This window comes from Peromyscus californicus, unplaced genomic scaffold (genome assembly GCF_007827085.1).
Source record: "Peromyscus californicus insignis strain IS unplaced genomic scaffold, ASM782708v3 Scaffold_10__1_contigs__length_136768540, whole genome shotgun sequence".
Lineage (NCBI taxonomy): Eukaryota > Metazoa > Chordata > Mammalia > Rodentia > Cricetidae > Peromyscus > Peromyscus californicus.
The window spans coordinates 91,699,827-91,716,643 of NW_026294391.1; the positions used below are offsets into that span (position 1 = coordinate 91,699,827).

The 16,817-nt window shown below is 38.6% G+C and overlaps 1 protein-coding gene across 1 annotated transcript in view; it reads right to left on the reverse strand.

Moving 5' to 3' along the window:
* Window positions 1-16,817, reverse strand: part of Gucy2f (guanylate cyclase 2F, retinal) — an 80,496-nt gene that overhangs the window by 36,538 nt on the left and 27,141 nt on the right. The window contains exons 4-6 of the mRNA XM_052746486.1: window positions 15,669-15,756; window positions 11,439-11,535; window positions 4,855-4,986 (exon numbers count right to left, since the gene is read on the reverse strand). Of these exons, the coding sequence (XP_052602446.1) occupies window positions 4,855-4,986; window positions 11,439-11,535; window positions 15,669-15,756 (317 nt within the window). The remainder of the gene's footprint in view (window positions 1-4,854; window positions 4,987-11,438; window positions 11,536-15,668; window positions 15,757-16,817) is intronic.

Below are 16,817 nucleotides of genomic sequence, written 5' to 3' on the forward strand. Positions count from 1 at the left end.
ATTTAAGTTAAAACGTATTGTCACTGCGAACAGAGCCCTCATAGACGTGATGCCCTCATATGGTGTACAATCTGAACATCAGTTAATTACTAACAGCTCTGACTGCCTTACAGGTCATACACGATACCTTCTTAAATGGAGTTAGTTCCATCAGAGACACAGGTTGACCTTCTATTTGGATTATTTACTGCCAGAATAGCTAAGAATAGTTTTCCTGTCAAATCACTAAATTTGACATCAGGAAAGGGTCTTACATATACATAACTCAATCTCATATCTCCATAAAGAACCCAGAACAATAACAGCACCAATATCTTCCAGTGCCCACTTTTTTCCTCTTTTCCCTATCAGGCTCCCTATGTTTGGAGTATTTGATTTGTTTACATTTTAGTTCTCACACAATCCATAAGCAGATTTATATTGCATCTGTGTGCATACTCATTCATGAAAAATGAAGGGAAAGGAGGAAATGGGGAGCTTTTCACATGGACTAATTAGCTTTTGTTTGGGACTTTTAAAATATTATATGATATTATATAATATTTAATATAAAATATTAAAATATGATAAAAAATATTTCACTTATCACTTACTTTTTAATTAAGAGAAAGAACCATTAAGTTCAATTCATGGAAGTTTTTTGAACTAATTTAAAGTCTATCTGTTTTGCACTAAGGCCATTGTGAATTAACTAAAATAAGAGTACAGATCCTAAACACAACTCTTCTTCAAGCTCAAGGGTAGCTTAGCAGATCCACTTAATCAGTCTTCTCTTCAGCTTTCCCGCCTTTAGAACAAGGTACCAGATGATTTCTCCAGGCTTTGTTACTTTAATGATCTACAGCTCCATGATGAGAGACAATGGCTGATGGAAGCGAGAGGGGTAGAGGGAGCTCAGTGTTATAGGAAGGAGGAAAAAGAAAAGGTTCTGAGCATGGTGAATGAGTGCATGGAGAAAGAAGACTCGAGGAGCAACACATAGGGAGAGACTAAGAGTTAGAAGGTGCCCAAAAAGGAAGCAGAAGATGAACTCAGGGACGTCTCCTGGATTTGGGTCAAGATCACATTGCTTCCTACCTCATCTCTCCAGACCCACAGACTATGGTTATTAGAGCAGATCATGATAAATGCCTAACAGCATCTGCTGTCACTGCTGTCCCCCACACTGGTCAGCTCACCTGGCTCTCTTTTCTATATTCAAAGAACATCTGTGGAAGGTTACACATCTGTACATGAATCAGAGTATGACTATTGTGTCGCTCAATACAATGTGTGGGACCCCCTAGATAAAAAGTCTGTCTTTGGCTATTGAGCATCTACAAGCCTATTACATGGAAATTCCAGGAATCCCAGGAACAATTCTCCCATTTGGTTGGTTGGTTGTTTGGGATTGTTTGTTTCTTTGACTTTGCACGTGCGTGCAGCAGTAGTAGTAGTAGTAATAGTAGTAGTAGTAGTAGTAGTAGTAGTAGTAGTAGTAGTAGCAGCAGCAGTAGTAGTACTAGTTCATGTGTGGGAAGTTCATGTGCACTTGTGTTCATGTGCGTGTGGTGGCCAGAGGTTGAAGTTGGATATCTTTCTCAATTGCTCTCTGCCTTATGTTTTGTGACAGGTCTCTTACTAAATCTGGAAACTGAAGACTAAACTGGCTGGCCAGAAAGCCCCAGGACTCTGCCTGTCTCCACCTCCTCAGTGGCAGGATTATAAACACACACTGTTGTACTCAGGGTTTTTTTAATGGGTTCCAGCAGATTAAACAAAGGTCTTTGTGCTTCTGTGGAAAACAGTTTACTGACTGAGGCTTCTTCCCAGTAGAGGGGATCATTATGCAGCTCTAACTTGTTTAGTAACTACTACGTAGTTCAGGCTGTCCTCCTGTAACAATCCTCCTGCCCTAGTCTCCCAAGTGCTCGGATTACAAGTATGTATCACCACGCTTGGCTACAGTAACAAGGATTATGGAATACTGACTTGTTTGCAACAGAATCTACTGGATGCAGAAACCTCAAACAACTTCCAACAGAGGACCATTTGAGCAAGCTGCTGAACTTTTTGTTTTTAATCTACTGATTCAATTGACTTACACTCCATCTTAGACACCTCTTTAACCTTAGCCAGGGAGTTTTGTAGACTGTGTTTCTTCCTTTACAACTTACTCTCAGCCTAATATTTACTTCACTATATGGTATTATTGTTATTAACACCCCCTGGGGCTGGAGAGATCACTCAGGAGTTAAGAGCTCTAGCTACTCTTCCAGAGGACCTGGGTTCAATTCCCAGCTCCCCCGTGGCAGTTCACAACTATCTGTAACTCCAGTGCCAGGGGATCCAACACCCATTTCTGGTCTGTGTGTATACACACAGGTGGTGTAGATATACATGCAGGCAAAACAGCCACACACACAGAAATAAATAAATAGATAGATAGATAGATAGATAGATAGATAGATAGATAGATAGATAAATGTCTTTTTTAAAAAAAGAGCATATTCCTTTTGTAAAGATAAAGATCCCCCACTCATGAATTGACTGACCAGCAGTCATTTATGGAAAGTTATATAATCAGTTTCCTGTTCAACTTCCAAAACAAGAAAATATCTGACAAAATCTTCAAGGGCAGTGACAGACTTTTATTTTTCTTTCTCGATTCTACTCTGTAACCTTGCAACCCCACCAATAAAGTATACCATGATTGAACACATTAATTTGTCCACTGAATCAGAGAATTATAGCAGAGCCATGCCAGATGTGGCCTTGGAGGCTTCTCTCTCTAGAAATTACCAAACCTGGGTACACATATCTAAAAGTATATCAATTGGCTTAAAAAATACATCAATGCCTGGTTGCAGGTCCCTACCAACTGAATACCAACAAGAATCAAATGGTAAGAATGGGAATTTGGACATAGCTCTTTTTTATTTTAAGTTTCAGAGGGCAATTTTAATGCATCCCCGGGATTAAGAACTCACTTCAGTTTCTAATTTGGTAAATGAAAAGTGAAGGTTATTGATACTTTCTTCAGAATCCTGTTGGTGCATTGTGACTGTAAAGACCTAAGTTCACGCTGTTTGACATTCCAAAGCTATCCAATCACTTCTGCCTTTAGTTTTTCAGAGAGGAGATTCTTCAAAATATCAAGCTCACATTTGAAACAAATCCCCTCATTGATTAGATTAAATCACAGTAAAATCCAGAGATTTCCTGCTTCAAATTAAGATAAAACCCTCACCCTCGGGTATACAAAAAGACCATGTGTGATGCTAATTTGGTGTGTAGTCATAGACAATCCACTTGTGAAACTGGGCAATGTGTATATATGTATATATACATATATATAATTTATTACATATATGTATTTATGTTTATGTATTTATTATGTATATATATATATATAAACAAGAATTTATTTATCACAGTTCTAGAGGCTGGAAAGTTCAAGTTCAAGGGATAGTAGATTCAGTTGTTGAGTGAGAATTGCTGTTTATGTCCAAGATGATGTTTTCACATCCTTTGAAGTGGAGAAATATTGTGTTGTCCCATGGTGGAAGGCAGAAGGGCAAGCAGGCCAAATGCTGTACAAAGTTTTGTTTATAAGGACTTTGCTCACATTGATTGAATCACTTTTTAAACTCTCATCTCTTTTTCACTGACACATATTCATTGAACACAATGATAAGTTTCATAAAGACAAGTTCTTTCAAGAATACCCTGTACTTTAACCACATTCATGCCCTCATACCCTCCTTCTCTCCCTGCCACTAATCTCCTCCCTTCCCCCAGTCTTCTACACTCATGTCATATACCTCTATATATGTTTATACATTTATAAAAATTCTAGGATCCATAAATGAGAGAAAACACATGATATTTGTCTGAGTCTCACTTTTTCACTTAGTATCTCAGGCTATTACAAATGTCGTCATATTGGTCACTAAATTTTAACACCTAAAGTTTGGAGGTAACATGTTCAGTCCCTAGCAAACCCCTTGCGAATTATTTATTTGATGGAGGAGAATATTCCTGGAAAATCCATTGCAGTCAACAATCTGAATTCTTCCCTGCTTTAGACTTCCTTTGCAGTTCCTATTGAAGCTGAGAGTGTCTGCTGCTCTCAGGAGTGTCTCCAAACACAACAAGGGAAGCACACTGGGAAAGCCTCACTTAGGAGGGACAGAAGGACTCACTTAGGAGAGACAGAAGGACACTCTGTTTTCCCTTTACCCCCTGCTTAATGTTTTCCTGCCGAGAAGAAACAGCTCATCTCTACAAGTGATGCAAGATTTGTTCTGGTTGCGAAATTCTAATATCTAAGAACAATGGGGAGGAGGTGACCTCTTAAATCTTGAAAGACAGAAACTTCAAAGGGGTGTTTCTATTTTATAAAGCATAAAGTAACCTGTTATTCCCAAAGATAGTACAGGTGAATAAAAAGAAAATTTTTAAAGTTTCAATGTCACCAGAATGTTACAAGTGTAGGAAAAACAACTAGACTTTGAAGATTCCCTCCAAACTTTACCCTGCATATCTGTATCTCTAGGCATCTCACACCAAACAAGTAACTCAGGCAGTCATTTCTTCTATTACATATAGTGTTGTGGGATGACTGGCCCATTTAACTATGTGGGTCTCAGGTCTTTTCCCCACAAACCTAATAAATGCATTGAGCTGAAGTATCAATGAGGTTTCAAGTAGGAGATCAGTTGCTGGGGAAAATCACTGTCAAAAACAACAGTCAAGCAAGCTTGTAAATGGACACAGACAGGAAGACTTGGAGGAAAACAACTGACTCTTCAATGACAGCATTGCTTTAAAAGCCAAGGAGGCTGCAGATTGAAGAACTTTTACATATCTTACCTCATAGATTGCTATGTTGGAGTTCTCATAAGTAGCTGGAGTTAGACTGCCTGAAGAAAAGGACAGCCTTGGGGACCTCGCACTTTGAACTTCTGAGATAATCTGGAAGCTTACACTGGCACGACTTCCTCTCTGTGAAAGGATTAGGGGAAAAAAAGGTTATAAACAACATTGTCATTATTTAAAACCAATTCATTATAACCATTCAGAACACTTTCTAGGCTATGGTTGGAAACTTACTTAAATTCTATATACCACCAAGGAACGGCTAATATTCCCAAGTATTTTTTTCTTCCAGATAACTTGCTTTTTTAAAATTAAAATATAATTACATCATTTTCCTCCTTCCCATTCTTCCCTCCACCCCTTCCCTTACATCCCCCCACCCCTTCCCTTGTATCCCCAATTGCTCTTTCTCAAATCCATGGCTTCTATTCTTTAGTTGTTGTTACATATATTTTGTGGATATGTATTCCTAAATGTATAAATACAACCTCCTCAGTCCCTATAATGTTACTTGTTTGTTTTAGACTGGGTCTCATTGTATGGTTTATAATTCATAATCCTCCTGCCCCAGCCTGTCAAGTACTGGGATTACAGGTATGCAACACATCATCCCTGGATCCCAGAGAGAATTTGAGGCAAGAAAGAATACCTGTCACTAATTTAACCTGGAATCCTCATTTTATAGACATGAAATTTAGACCCAAATGGTGAAATATTTTTCCAAATATCATCTAGTCAATCATTTAGTTAAGAGAAATGTGGTTATAGAGAAATCAAAACTTTTAAAAATAGAACTAGGGGATAACTTCAGTCCCTCACTCCCAGTACTGGCTCCATTCTGTTCTGCTCTGCCAACTGGCATTGTTCTTTCTGAAGATGAGATTAATGACAGAAGGCCTCCCACAGAGCAATTAAGTTGACACAGAGTAAGTGGGTTATCGGCCCATGATAAGTGTGAGGCTGAAGTAGGCCAGATTCTTTATTCCTTGATTTTACTTAGACACACAGTCTGAAAGGGGGAGCTGCAAGCTTCCCAGTTGAAGGACAAAATCAAGAGAGTTCTCTACAATCTGTATTAATCTTTACAGATAAGCTTCTATATCTTCAAATAAGCCAGTAGACTTAATTTATGTGAGGATGGATTAAATCAACAGGTACCTCAATCTTTTTCTCTTTAGTTCTTAAAATGTCTTTTAAAAGAATTACAATGAATAGAAATGAACAGATATCACTGTTATTATCTAGGCAAGGCCCCCAATACCACCATTTATTCATTTCTTACTAATTACTTTTATTACTAGTTGTCATAGTAGTGTTTCCATTACTTTGAAACAAAGTCTCACTCTGTGGAACAGGCTAGCCTTAATAACATAATTCTCCTGCCTCTGCCTTCATCGGACCAAGATTGCTGGCACATACCGACAGTGCTCAGCTTCTCTTCTCTCCTTTTTATAAGGAAGAAAAAGACAGCTCAAGAATACAGGGGTTAAACAAGGATTTTGGTGTTATAGTTCCCCGTCCTGCACTCTTTCTTACCATCATGCTTTCTATCAGTCTTGCTTGCCAATAAGAATTTATCCTAAGTACTTTCTAACATTTCGATTACAATGGTCCTTGATCAACTGAAAATAACTGGTTGCCTTAGACTTGACTTAAAAGTTCTTTCGATACCAAAACTATGACAAAGTCTGAAGAAAATGTTCTGAAATTTTAGCAGCTCAAGACTTAAGCGCACATGTAAAACCTGACTCTTCACATAACCCCTCCATCAACCTGCACTCCCTCCAACAGATCAAGGCCAGGGAGCCACCTACTCCCCTTCTATTCTTTATTTTCACATCTCCGCAAGAGCACGTAGATGTGTATTAAGACATAGACCTCTCTGTGAAGGGCAAGGGAGAAAGTGATAAAATCTGCCAAAATCCACATACACTTGGATTTCAGCTTCACTTTCTTCTCAAATCTTCTTTTTCTGACCTGACTTCTCCTGCCCTGCCAGTTTTTCTGGACTGAATTAATTCCGTATTCTCAAAGAGTTTACACTTTCAGACATTCCTTTTGGATGGAATTCTTGGCTTGGTTTCTTGACTGATTAAACACACCCAGCTGCAAGTTTGTGACTGCAGAGCAATTAAGCAAAATGTATGCTTCCCCTATCTGTTCCACTCAGAAGCCTTGACAGAAGCCAAATGCCAAAAAGGGACTTAGAGGCAAGAGCTACGTTCTTCTAGGGTAATGCCATTCTTTTCCACTTAGACCAAAACACTTAAACAAGCATTAACATTCCCTAAAGAGCTATCGATATTTGCTGTCTTTTTCTCACTCTTACAGTAAAAAGTTGTAGTGATGTCTTTATTCTCTTCTGGTCAAAATGTATGCCTATCATTGTGTGTGCTGTCTTAAACCCTAGGCATTCTGTCTGTCTGTCTGTCTGTCAGTAGCACTGTTGTGCTTTTTATGACATTTTTCCAAGTACTGGCACATTTTTGACACACAAGTGCAGTTTATATATTAGTATAAATGAGAAGGCATGTGGATGGATATTTATTATAGACTTTACTTGGCTATTACAAGATCTCTGCATTGAAAAGGCCAGTTTGTAGCTAGAGTTTTCCTGCCTGGCCCACAGTCAGGACAAATCTCTGTCACCCAGCAGTTCCACAGCTGTTCAGACTCAAGCAAGTAAACACAGAAACTTATATTGCTTACAAACTGTATGGCCGTGCCAGGCTTCTTGCTAACTGTTCTTATATCTTAAATTAATCCATTTCTATAAATCTATACCTTGCCATGTGACTCATGGCTTACCGGCATCTTCACATGCTGCTTGTCATGGAGGCGGCTGGCAGTGTCTCCCTCCGCCTTCCTGTTCTCTCAATTCTCCTCTCTGCTAGTCCCGCCTATACTTCCTGCCAGGCCACTGGCCAGTGTTTTATTTATTGACCAATCAGAACACATACAGACCATCCCACAGCACTAATATCTTAGATAGAACATATTAAGTATTAGATTCAGGTTCTTTAGGATAGGACACATTTTGGAATGATCTTTGTAAGATGCCATTTACCTACACTCTAGATTTCTCTGGATTTTAGTATGTGTTTCTTGCTTGATATTGTTCGCATTGGTTGTAGTTCCATCTTATCTAGGTCATTATCCCTCATTATTCCTGGACAATATTTGATAACCATTCCTTTGTATATAGTCTTGTATTAGGTTAGAACCTTCTTATTTAGACAAAAGGGGGAGATGTAGTGGGTAGCCATTCCAGCTTTGATCTTGAAGTTCCAACCCCCATTGAGGCTTGGTAACTGTCACGCCTACAAGGCGGGGTGAAGAGAGGACCCTGAAGACCCGAGATCTGGTTGTGCTGCCTCTCTTCCTGCTTGGACAGGGGACACTAGAGGTAGACAGAGGAGAGTTCTCCAGAGAACACCGCAGGACTGAGCTGCGTCTTTCACAGAACCTGCAACCTACCTATCCCTTCATTTGTAAGTTATGCCATTAAATAAATCTCCCTTTTAACTACATGGAGTGGCCTTAATAATTTCACCAATACCAATTTAGGTCCCAAATTGAGCATAGTTATTGTTTTTGCTACTTTAGAACACAACATCCAGACAGCTGTCAAGAACTGTCAGGTTGACATGGGTAATGCCAAATTAATAAGGGTTTTGGAAATAAACTGTATGCTTTGACCAAAACTTTAGTACATTTATCTCTATTTTCACAATGACTTTTATGACTGATCACATTTCTAGATAAAAAAAATTTAACCACAACACTGAATTATTTTATCTTAGTATCAAGTCACAAATTGGGATTGCTTCACAGCTTTCGTGTCAGGGTCTGCACTTTCTCCTGCTTCAGTTGAGGAATTTCATACAAAGAATACTGAGTCTGAGTTTGAAAAACCCAGACAGATCCACCACCATGACTGCTAGTGTCCTCTGGTGGTTTCAGAAATGAAAATGAATTTTTGTGGCATGAGAGTAGTGTAGAGATTTCAGCCAAAGTGATAGGTCTGCCTTTCATCAGCACATTTCTAGGAAGGAGATATTCACCTTCCAAAGCCATCGGAGGATTTAAACCAGAGGATTCTAAATGGGAAATGAATCAGCTAGCTCATCCATTCATTCAATCAACCACACAGGACATTATCACATAACTCCATTCTTCATACAGTCAACTAATTACATGTAATTTTTAGTGTCATTTTTAAGCAGCTGACCAGTTTGCCACTGAGGTAATCAGTTCTTAAATCTGGTTTAGTAAATTGACAGCAGTAAACGGCATGTCGAAGCAATATGACTGGTGTCTTTGTATCTTCTCTCGACATCTTGCCACCCCACAGTACATGCAAAGATCAGTGTCATTATTGCAGCCAAATAAACTAGCATAAGGAAACACACCAGCTCCCTTGACAAAAATTCCATACCCCCACCCCTACCCGTCATGCTCGCTTTCCATGCTTCTGTTTATGCTGTTTCCTCTGCCCAGAATATCTATCTCTCAGGGCCAGGAAGACAGGATGGAAACTGAATAAAACTACATAAAACATGTCTTTTACAAAAAATGTAACTACTCGCTACTGAATTTTGGCCGACTGCCAACAGTTAAAAAATATATTGAAGATAATTATACAACTTTATAGAGTACAGTATGATGCTGTTCATAGATACATACATTGTATATTTCTCGAATGAGGATACTTAAATTGCCTGTCATCTCAAACATTTATCATTTCCTTGTGATGAGAACATTCAAACCCCTATATTCTAATTATTTTGGAGTATATCACACAACAATGCTAGCTTGCAATCACCCTTTTGTGATAAATACCAACACTTACAACCCAACTTTTACAAAAGCTCATAAATTCAGATTTTTTTTATGTGTAATTTCAAACCTTGCTACTAATTTCTCCTGGGAGGGTCAAAGCAAAGTGATTGATAAGCAGTCTGCCATCTAGGACATAGACAAATTCTACCTTCCCTTCTTTTAAGCCTCAGCTTTGGATGCAGATCTCTGAAAAGGCTCCTTCCACTAATCTGACTTCTCTGAAGTCCTATTCGATTTCCAGCTCATTTGTTCAATTTGGCATTTATTGATTTCCTTGCATGACTTCATTGTCTTCAACTTGACTAGAATGCCCCAGAAAGTAAGGACTACATGTAATCTCAGAAAATGTGTCCCAGAGACAGTAGCAGGTCCTTATGAAGATCACCTATTATAACACAAATATAAGCAGGAATCTTGTGAAACTCAACCCTCTTTAATGAGTTGAATCATTGTTTTCCACTTTTATTTACAACTGTAAACAGGTTGTGTGTTAGAGGCTAATGTAAAGTTTACCTAAAAGGGGTTATATGAAGTCCAAGCTAAACTATTGCCCAGAGTGGACTATGTTCACTTTCAGAACACAGTGCTAAATCAGTATTATCTAACTGAAATATAACATGAACTATATATGTAATTTTACTTAATAATTAATATTCAAACATATGTCATGATATAAAATTAATTAATTGATATATGTACATAATGCATAATAAACAAATCTGAGTAATTAATATTTAGATATCCTTAAATATATATATATCATTTCCTTTTTTCTTTTTTCTTTTTATTCTCTCATACAATACTCATTTCTTTTTTTAATTTATTTTAATTTTATGAATTTGTCTGTGTGTACATATATGCATGCTACACGCTTACAGGTGCCTGTGGAGCACTGAAGAGTGTGTTGGATCCCCTGGAGCTAGAGTTACTGCTGGACATGGGTGCTTGAAAATAAATTCAGGCCCTCTGCAAGACCAATGCAGCTTTTAAGTGCTGAGCCGTATTTCTATTCCCCTATATTATTTCTTTATGTCAGTAACGATTGGCCTCCTCTTTTTCTTTTCTTTTTTTTTTCTTTTTTGTATATTATGCAGTAAGTTTAAATTACAGTCACTCAAGTGTTCTCTAGAACACTAGAATTTATTCCTCCTGTCTAACTGTACTGTGATACCAGTTATCTAATCTCTAGTTCCCTGCTTTCAACCCTTCCTACCCTCTGGGGATCACTCATCCGTTCTCCTACTTCTACATATGAGCAGGATCATGTGATAGTGCCTTCCTAGATCTGACTTATTTCCTTTAGCATCATGTCCTCTAGTTCAATCCATATTGCTGCAAACAACAGATATTGTTCTTTTGTGGCTGAAGAATATTCCATGACACATATGTAACTATGTGTGTTCTAGCAGTCATAGTAAAACATAAATTAAAATAGATAAAATAATTTAATAATATGCTTTCTTTAACCCCATATATCTAAAATAGTTTTTATTTATAATCAATTTTTTACAAATTTTTGTGAGATATTTTATAGGTTTTTATACGAAGTGTTCTAAATGCAGTGTGCATTTTACTCTTGTGTTTTTGGTTGTGAGCCTAGCCTTTTAATGGCTAAGCCATCTCTCCAGTCCGTGCATTTTCATAATTGAAACTAACTAAATGTCATGTATTCAATGATAACTTGTAGCTTCTGGTTATGATATCGGGCAATATAACCAAGAAAAGGGGCTACTTACCTTACTGCCAAAGTGGGGATTAATAAATGTCACATCTTCCAAAGTCAGTAGAATTCTGTTGGGTCCTTTAATCAACTGGATTTTATTTATACGTCGCCTGAAACAAATATGAAATAAAATAGGGGACTGGATGTTTTGCATACTCTGAGGGGATCTGCTTTACCATAATATCTGCAGCAAAGGGAAGCAGCAACTTACTGTTGCATAGGGATAGTATCTCAGACTAATAAAATAGTGACCTCTCATCAGGAGCACATTCAAAACATCTCTGAATAATTTTAAGGAACTCTGCATAGTTCTTACACTATGCACCCTAATAATCTTAAGGTCAAAAGTCATTGATCTCCGGTTTATACACAAAAACACATTAAGGAAACAAAGCAAAATAACACAAATTGGGTGAGATTCCCTAGCCTTAGGCAGAGCTGGAACTGGAATCCTTGGTCTCTGGCTGCAGGCCCAGATTTCTGCCCATAAGACCACTTGTCTTGAAAAGTTGCATCCATGCGTTGCCAAAGCAACAGATTGAAAAGTGGAAAAATTCAGTCAGTTGTTTGCTTTGTCTACATGATTCCAAACAAGTGGGCTGACTCGGGTTTTTCTGTTTTGTTTTGTTTTCCCTGTTACCAATTTAGTCTCTTGTCTGAGTAATACATAGACACAGTTTAAACATGACTCTCTCCAAACATGCCCATTAATTTGCAGTCCATGTAATTATTTTATGCAAATCAATTAGTAGACACATAAGAGTGTACAATGTCTACCTCACACAGTCAGATGGGTGTACCAAACAATTTAGGATCAAGACAGAACATTAGTCTGTGCAGCTCTCATTCTCTCTCTCTCTCTCTCTCTCTCTCTCTCTCTCTCTCTCTCTCTCTCTCTCTCTGCTAGAAGCTAAATTCTGATTTTGTTTTTTCCATAATTCAATAATGCAATGTGTTCACTGCAAGAGTCAGGGTGAGAAAAACAACCACTAAATGCTTTGTCAAGCTGGCCTAAAGAGACTTCTATAACATCACTGTAGCTTTAAGTACCAGCAGCCCAGTCAATTGTTCTCCGTGACTTCACTGGTTTGGAAACAAACAATTAATGTGCTCCTAATTGTCTGCCAACAACTATGTCCCTTATCACGGTGGGAGCTGCTGCCCTGCAGAGGAAATTAAAAGAGCCCTGTAGTGACTTCTTGGGTAGAGCACATGAATCTTTTGGCAAAGTAAAACATCACTTCCTAACTTATCTGTTTCTTATGTGTAGAAAAATGTCTTAAAGCAGGCACACCTGTAAAAATAATTGTGCTTCAAAATACAATCTAGTAGAAAGTAAATTGGATTCCCAGTCTGGGGGTAGTGGTGCTGGTACAGATTTTGTCATTAATTAGCCAGGTGCAGGTGACCTTGGATAAATAATTTAACCTCTTCATGCCTCAGTGTCTCCTATTGAGTTGGATAATAGTCCTTACATTACCTGCTTTAGAGAGTTGTTTGGAAAATCAAATGGGATAATGTATGTGTAAGTGCTCTGAAAAGCATGAAGCACCAGGAAAGAAGCACGGCTCATTATTATTATTATCATCATTAGTATTACAAAGCTCGGGAGAGCTTCACAGAAAAGCAATGCAATCCAGTTCAGAGGAGCAGGGAGTTCAAAGAATCCTTTGTTTTGGGGTGGTTGGGTTCTTTGCACATCTTTCTTTCTGGGGGAAAAAAAAACCTTAAACAATCAAAACACACAGAAAAGGAAGGAACAGAGAGTCACTCTCCTGCAAGTAATCATCTATTACAGAAATTCATCAGCCGCTCAGCTCTTCTGATTGCAGCCATGGTGGGCAGAGAGAGGGAGGAAGGCAATGAAGAGGGGTACCTTTTATGCTTTGTTAGCTGAGGAACCAAGGACCAAGAGACTCTGGGAAATGATGTGCCTTGTTCTCATCTCTGAGTTTTCTGTGACCACTTGAAGTACCAATTGTCTCAAACTCATTTACCTCTCCAATCATTTTCCTCTCTAATCATGTCCCTCTCCAATCATTGTCCCCTCCAGTCTTCTTTACCCTTCAGCTCACAGCTCCAAACAACCCCCCACCCCACATACACATACACACACACACACACACACACACACACACACACACACACACATCCTTGTGGGTCCTCTTTTTTTCCCAGAGTACCAGTCCATTCAGTTTAAAAGACCAGCAAGAATTATAATTTGGGAATGTTGATTAGTAATATAAGCAGCTGACTGGGTGGAAAGAGCCTATGACTCCTAAAATCTCGAGGGTGGGGGTTATTGTCTGTCATTTGTTTTTTCTGAGTATCTAAGGATACTAATTAAATATTAAAATATTTGGCAACATGTAAAGGATATTAAATTTCTGTTCTTAGCACTGACATGTCCCAGCCACAGAAGTTAGAAGAAAAATTTTCTTTGATTAGATGTCTTCATCAAGTGTGTCTTAACAATTCATAACCTACCTGCTCTTTTGTGTGTGCTGATCAAGTTTTTAACTAGATGATGCTTTTTCACAGGGATGCCAACATATTAAATAGGAAGAATAACACTTGTTGTGATGGTTTGAATCTCATTTGTTCGTAAGTTCATTAAAATAGCAAAGCTGAAGGACTCTTCAGCTTCATCTAATCTAATTCCTTCACTGTACAAATGAGAAAATCCTGGCCAAGTGAGGTTAAGTGACTTGTCCAAGTTCATATACTCTACCTACTTTTTATTGGAACTTAGCAAAATAACTCCCAATGAGTCCATACCATATCATTGTTGAGACTACCCTTACAAAGAGATGACAAGGTGGAAAGGAGAGACCTACTTCATTTCTCACTGTCCCCAAATTACTCTCATATGGACACAGTCCAACTCTTAAAATACAAAGATCATAAGAAAGGATTTTCAGATTAAGTGACATTCAGACCAGTCTTGAAACAGGTCATCAAATTAGTGAACCACCTGTTAAAGGATTTGAGGGAGGAATACAGAGTTGATGATAACTATGACGTTGATGAATAGAGGGGGTAGTTTCTATCCAAGGAAGAAGAACAGTAGCAATCCGGATTGTTATACTTGGTCAAGAGGCATAGATGTTGCTGGGCGGTGGTGACATAGGACTTTAATCCCAGCACTCGAGAGGCAGAGAGGCAGGTGAATCTCTGAGTTTGAGGCCAGCCTGCGTTCTACGACAGCCAGAGCTTCACAGGGAAATCCTGTCTCAGAAAAAAAAAAAAAGGCATAGATGTCCAGATGAAGATTCTGGGTTCACAACAATTAGCAGGAAAATCTGGTGTATCTACAAAGGGCTTAAGTTTTTCCATTTATTGAGTGCCTACTAGGAGTCATGTATGAGGTAAGTGCTTTGCTCACTTTTGCTTATTGAACCTTTATTGTAATCTTGTTTTAAGATTGTATTTTTAATTACATGTACATTTGTGTGTAAATATGGGTACACACAGGAGTGCAGTGCCAGAGGAAGCCAGAAGAGGTCATCAACTTCCTTGGACCTGGAGTGAGCTACCTGACATGGGTGCTGGGAGCCAAACTCAGCATTCAATCTTATCCACTAAGCTACTCTCCAGCCCCTAAAATAGTTCCATGTATTCTCTGTGTGTGCATGGGTGGGAGGGGTGTTGAGCACTCATGTGCCACAGTATGCATATGTAGGGCAGAGGACAATTTGTAGAAGTCAATTCTCTTGTTTCACCATTGTGGGTCCCAGGATTCAAACTCAGATCTTCAGACTTAGCAGCAATTGCCTTTATACACTGAGTGATCGAGCAGGACCTGCTACTCCAAACTTAGGAATTAGCACCGCTCTTTGTAGAGCTTAGAATCTAGTCAGTCTACCTACAATACTCCAACTCCATTCCCTCCCATATCATTTGGGGAAGGAGATGGTTCCTTTTCTAGCAGGAATGGGGCATAGATAAGCAGTAATAAAGAAGCTTAAACTCCTGGTTCTTTTATTTCGCCATTATGTTGAGACCAGATCTACTCATAGGCAACATCACCACTGACACTACAACTGAGAATGTTATTCTCAGCATCCTGAAAACACTTCACTCTAAATGGGGCCAGTAAGGATGGTAAATCACCATGGAAAAGAAAATCAGTGGGTCATATAATGAGGCAATTGTACTGAAACATGACTTCCTGGAAATCAATATTAACAAGGCTATTGTGGACTTCTATTTTGTGTATATAAAAAAGAACAAAAAAATGTACCTTATAAAGTAAGCAAATCCATTAACAGACAGCAAGGCTATAAGCAAAGCAAGGCAGACCATCATGGCTAAGGCGGGGTCGATACCGGCTGAGAGGGAAAGAAAAAAAAAAAAAGAACAGCATTGAAACAGAAAAGCAGTAAATACAGCCCACCACAGAGCGAGTCCTTGTGCTTCCTGGTGACTCTAAAATCAAGCCACATGTACCTAACCTAATTCCATTTTTCTACAGCACAGTCTGTCTTGTTGACTTTATGGACAAGAAAGCAATTTCACTGTTCTGAAGCAAAACCACTCACCACTCTGACAATAACAAATCACATGAATTAAGGCTGACCAGGGTGTTTTCTTTGGAGGAAAGTCTACAAATGGAAAACTTTGAGCGCATTAATTTAAGTTGGACAGCAATAAAATTCTTTAGAATAGGTATGGCATCTTACCTGTGAAGGGTAAGTATTATGCTGTCTAAAATAAAAGACCTTTTTAATCCATCTGAGTCCCCGGACCTTATAAATTATATCATTATTTGATATAATTTATCAATGGTGAGGTACAGTCTGGTTTTGACAATTAGTGTCTACATAAGCATATATGTTGGTCTCTATGAAATCTAAATATCTGAATAGGATTACAAATATTTCAGGGGGAAGTACATGATGATGTGAGTGAAGAAGCAGCTGGATGTGTCATGTTAAAGGAAAATCAGGGTCAAAGCTTATTTCAAGTAGATGCACTTGTTTTTGGAAAGGTATAGGCAGATACTTAAATCAGAATACTACGGGTCCTTCTAAAGGTACCCTCTGGCTCTCAGAGACTTGATGAAGCTTCCCTCTCCCAAAAGCTAAAAGAGTCTTACTAGTCAATCAAACTGCTAAGGGACATCAGAATGACTAGCTGTGGTTCCTACCCTCAAGGAGCAGTATATTTTGCAGAGTGAGGAGACACAACCAATCCATGAGAAACAACTGAAAATTGATTTTGTGCTAAGCTGTGAGGCGGAGAATTTTAGTGTAATGGTAGTTCAGACAGGAGATGGTGTAAATACGGTGTTCTTGTGGTAGAATCTGACTGACAGCATTTGGATATACCATGGGATACCCAGGTGATCTTTTTAGTAGAGGAAAACAACCAGAGGCCCCAGGCAACTCAA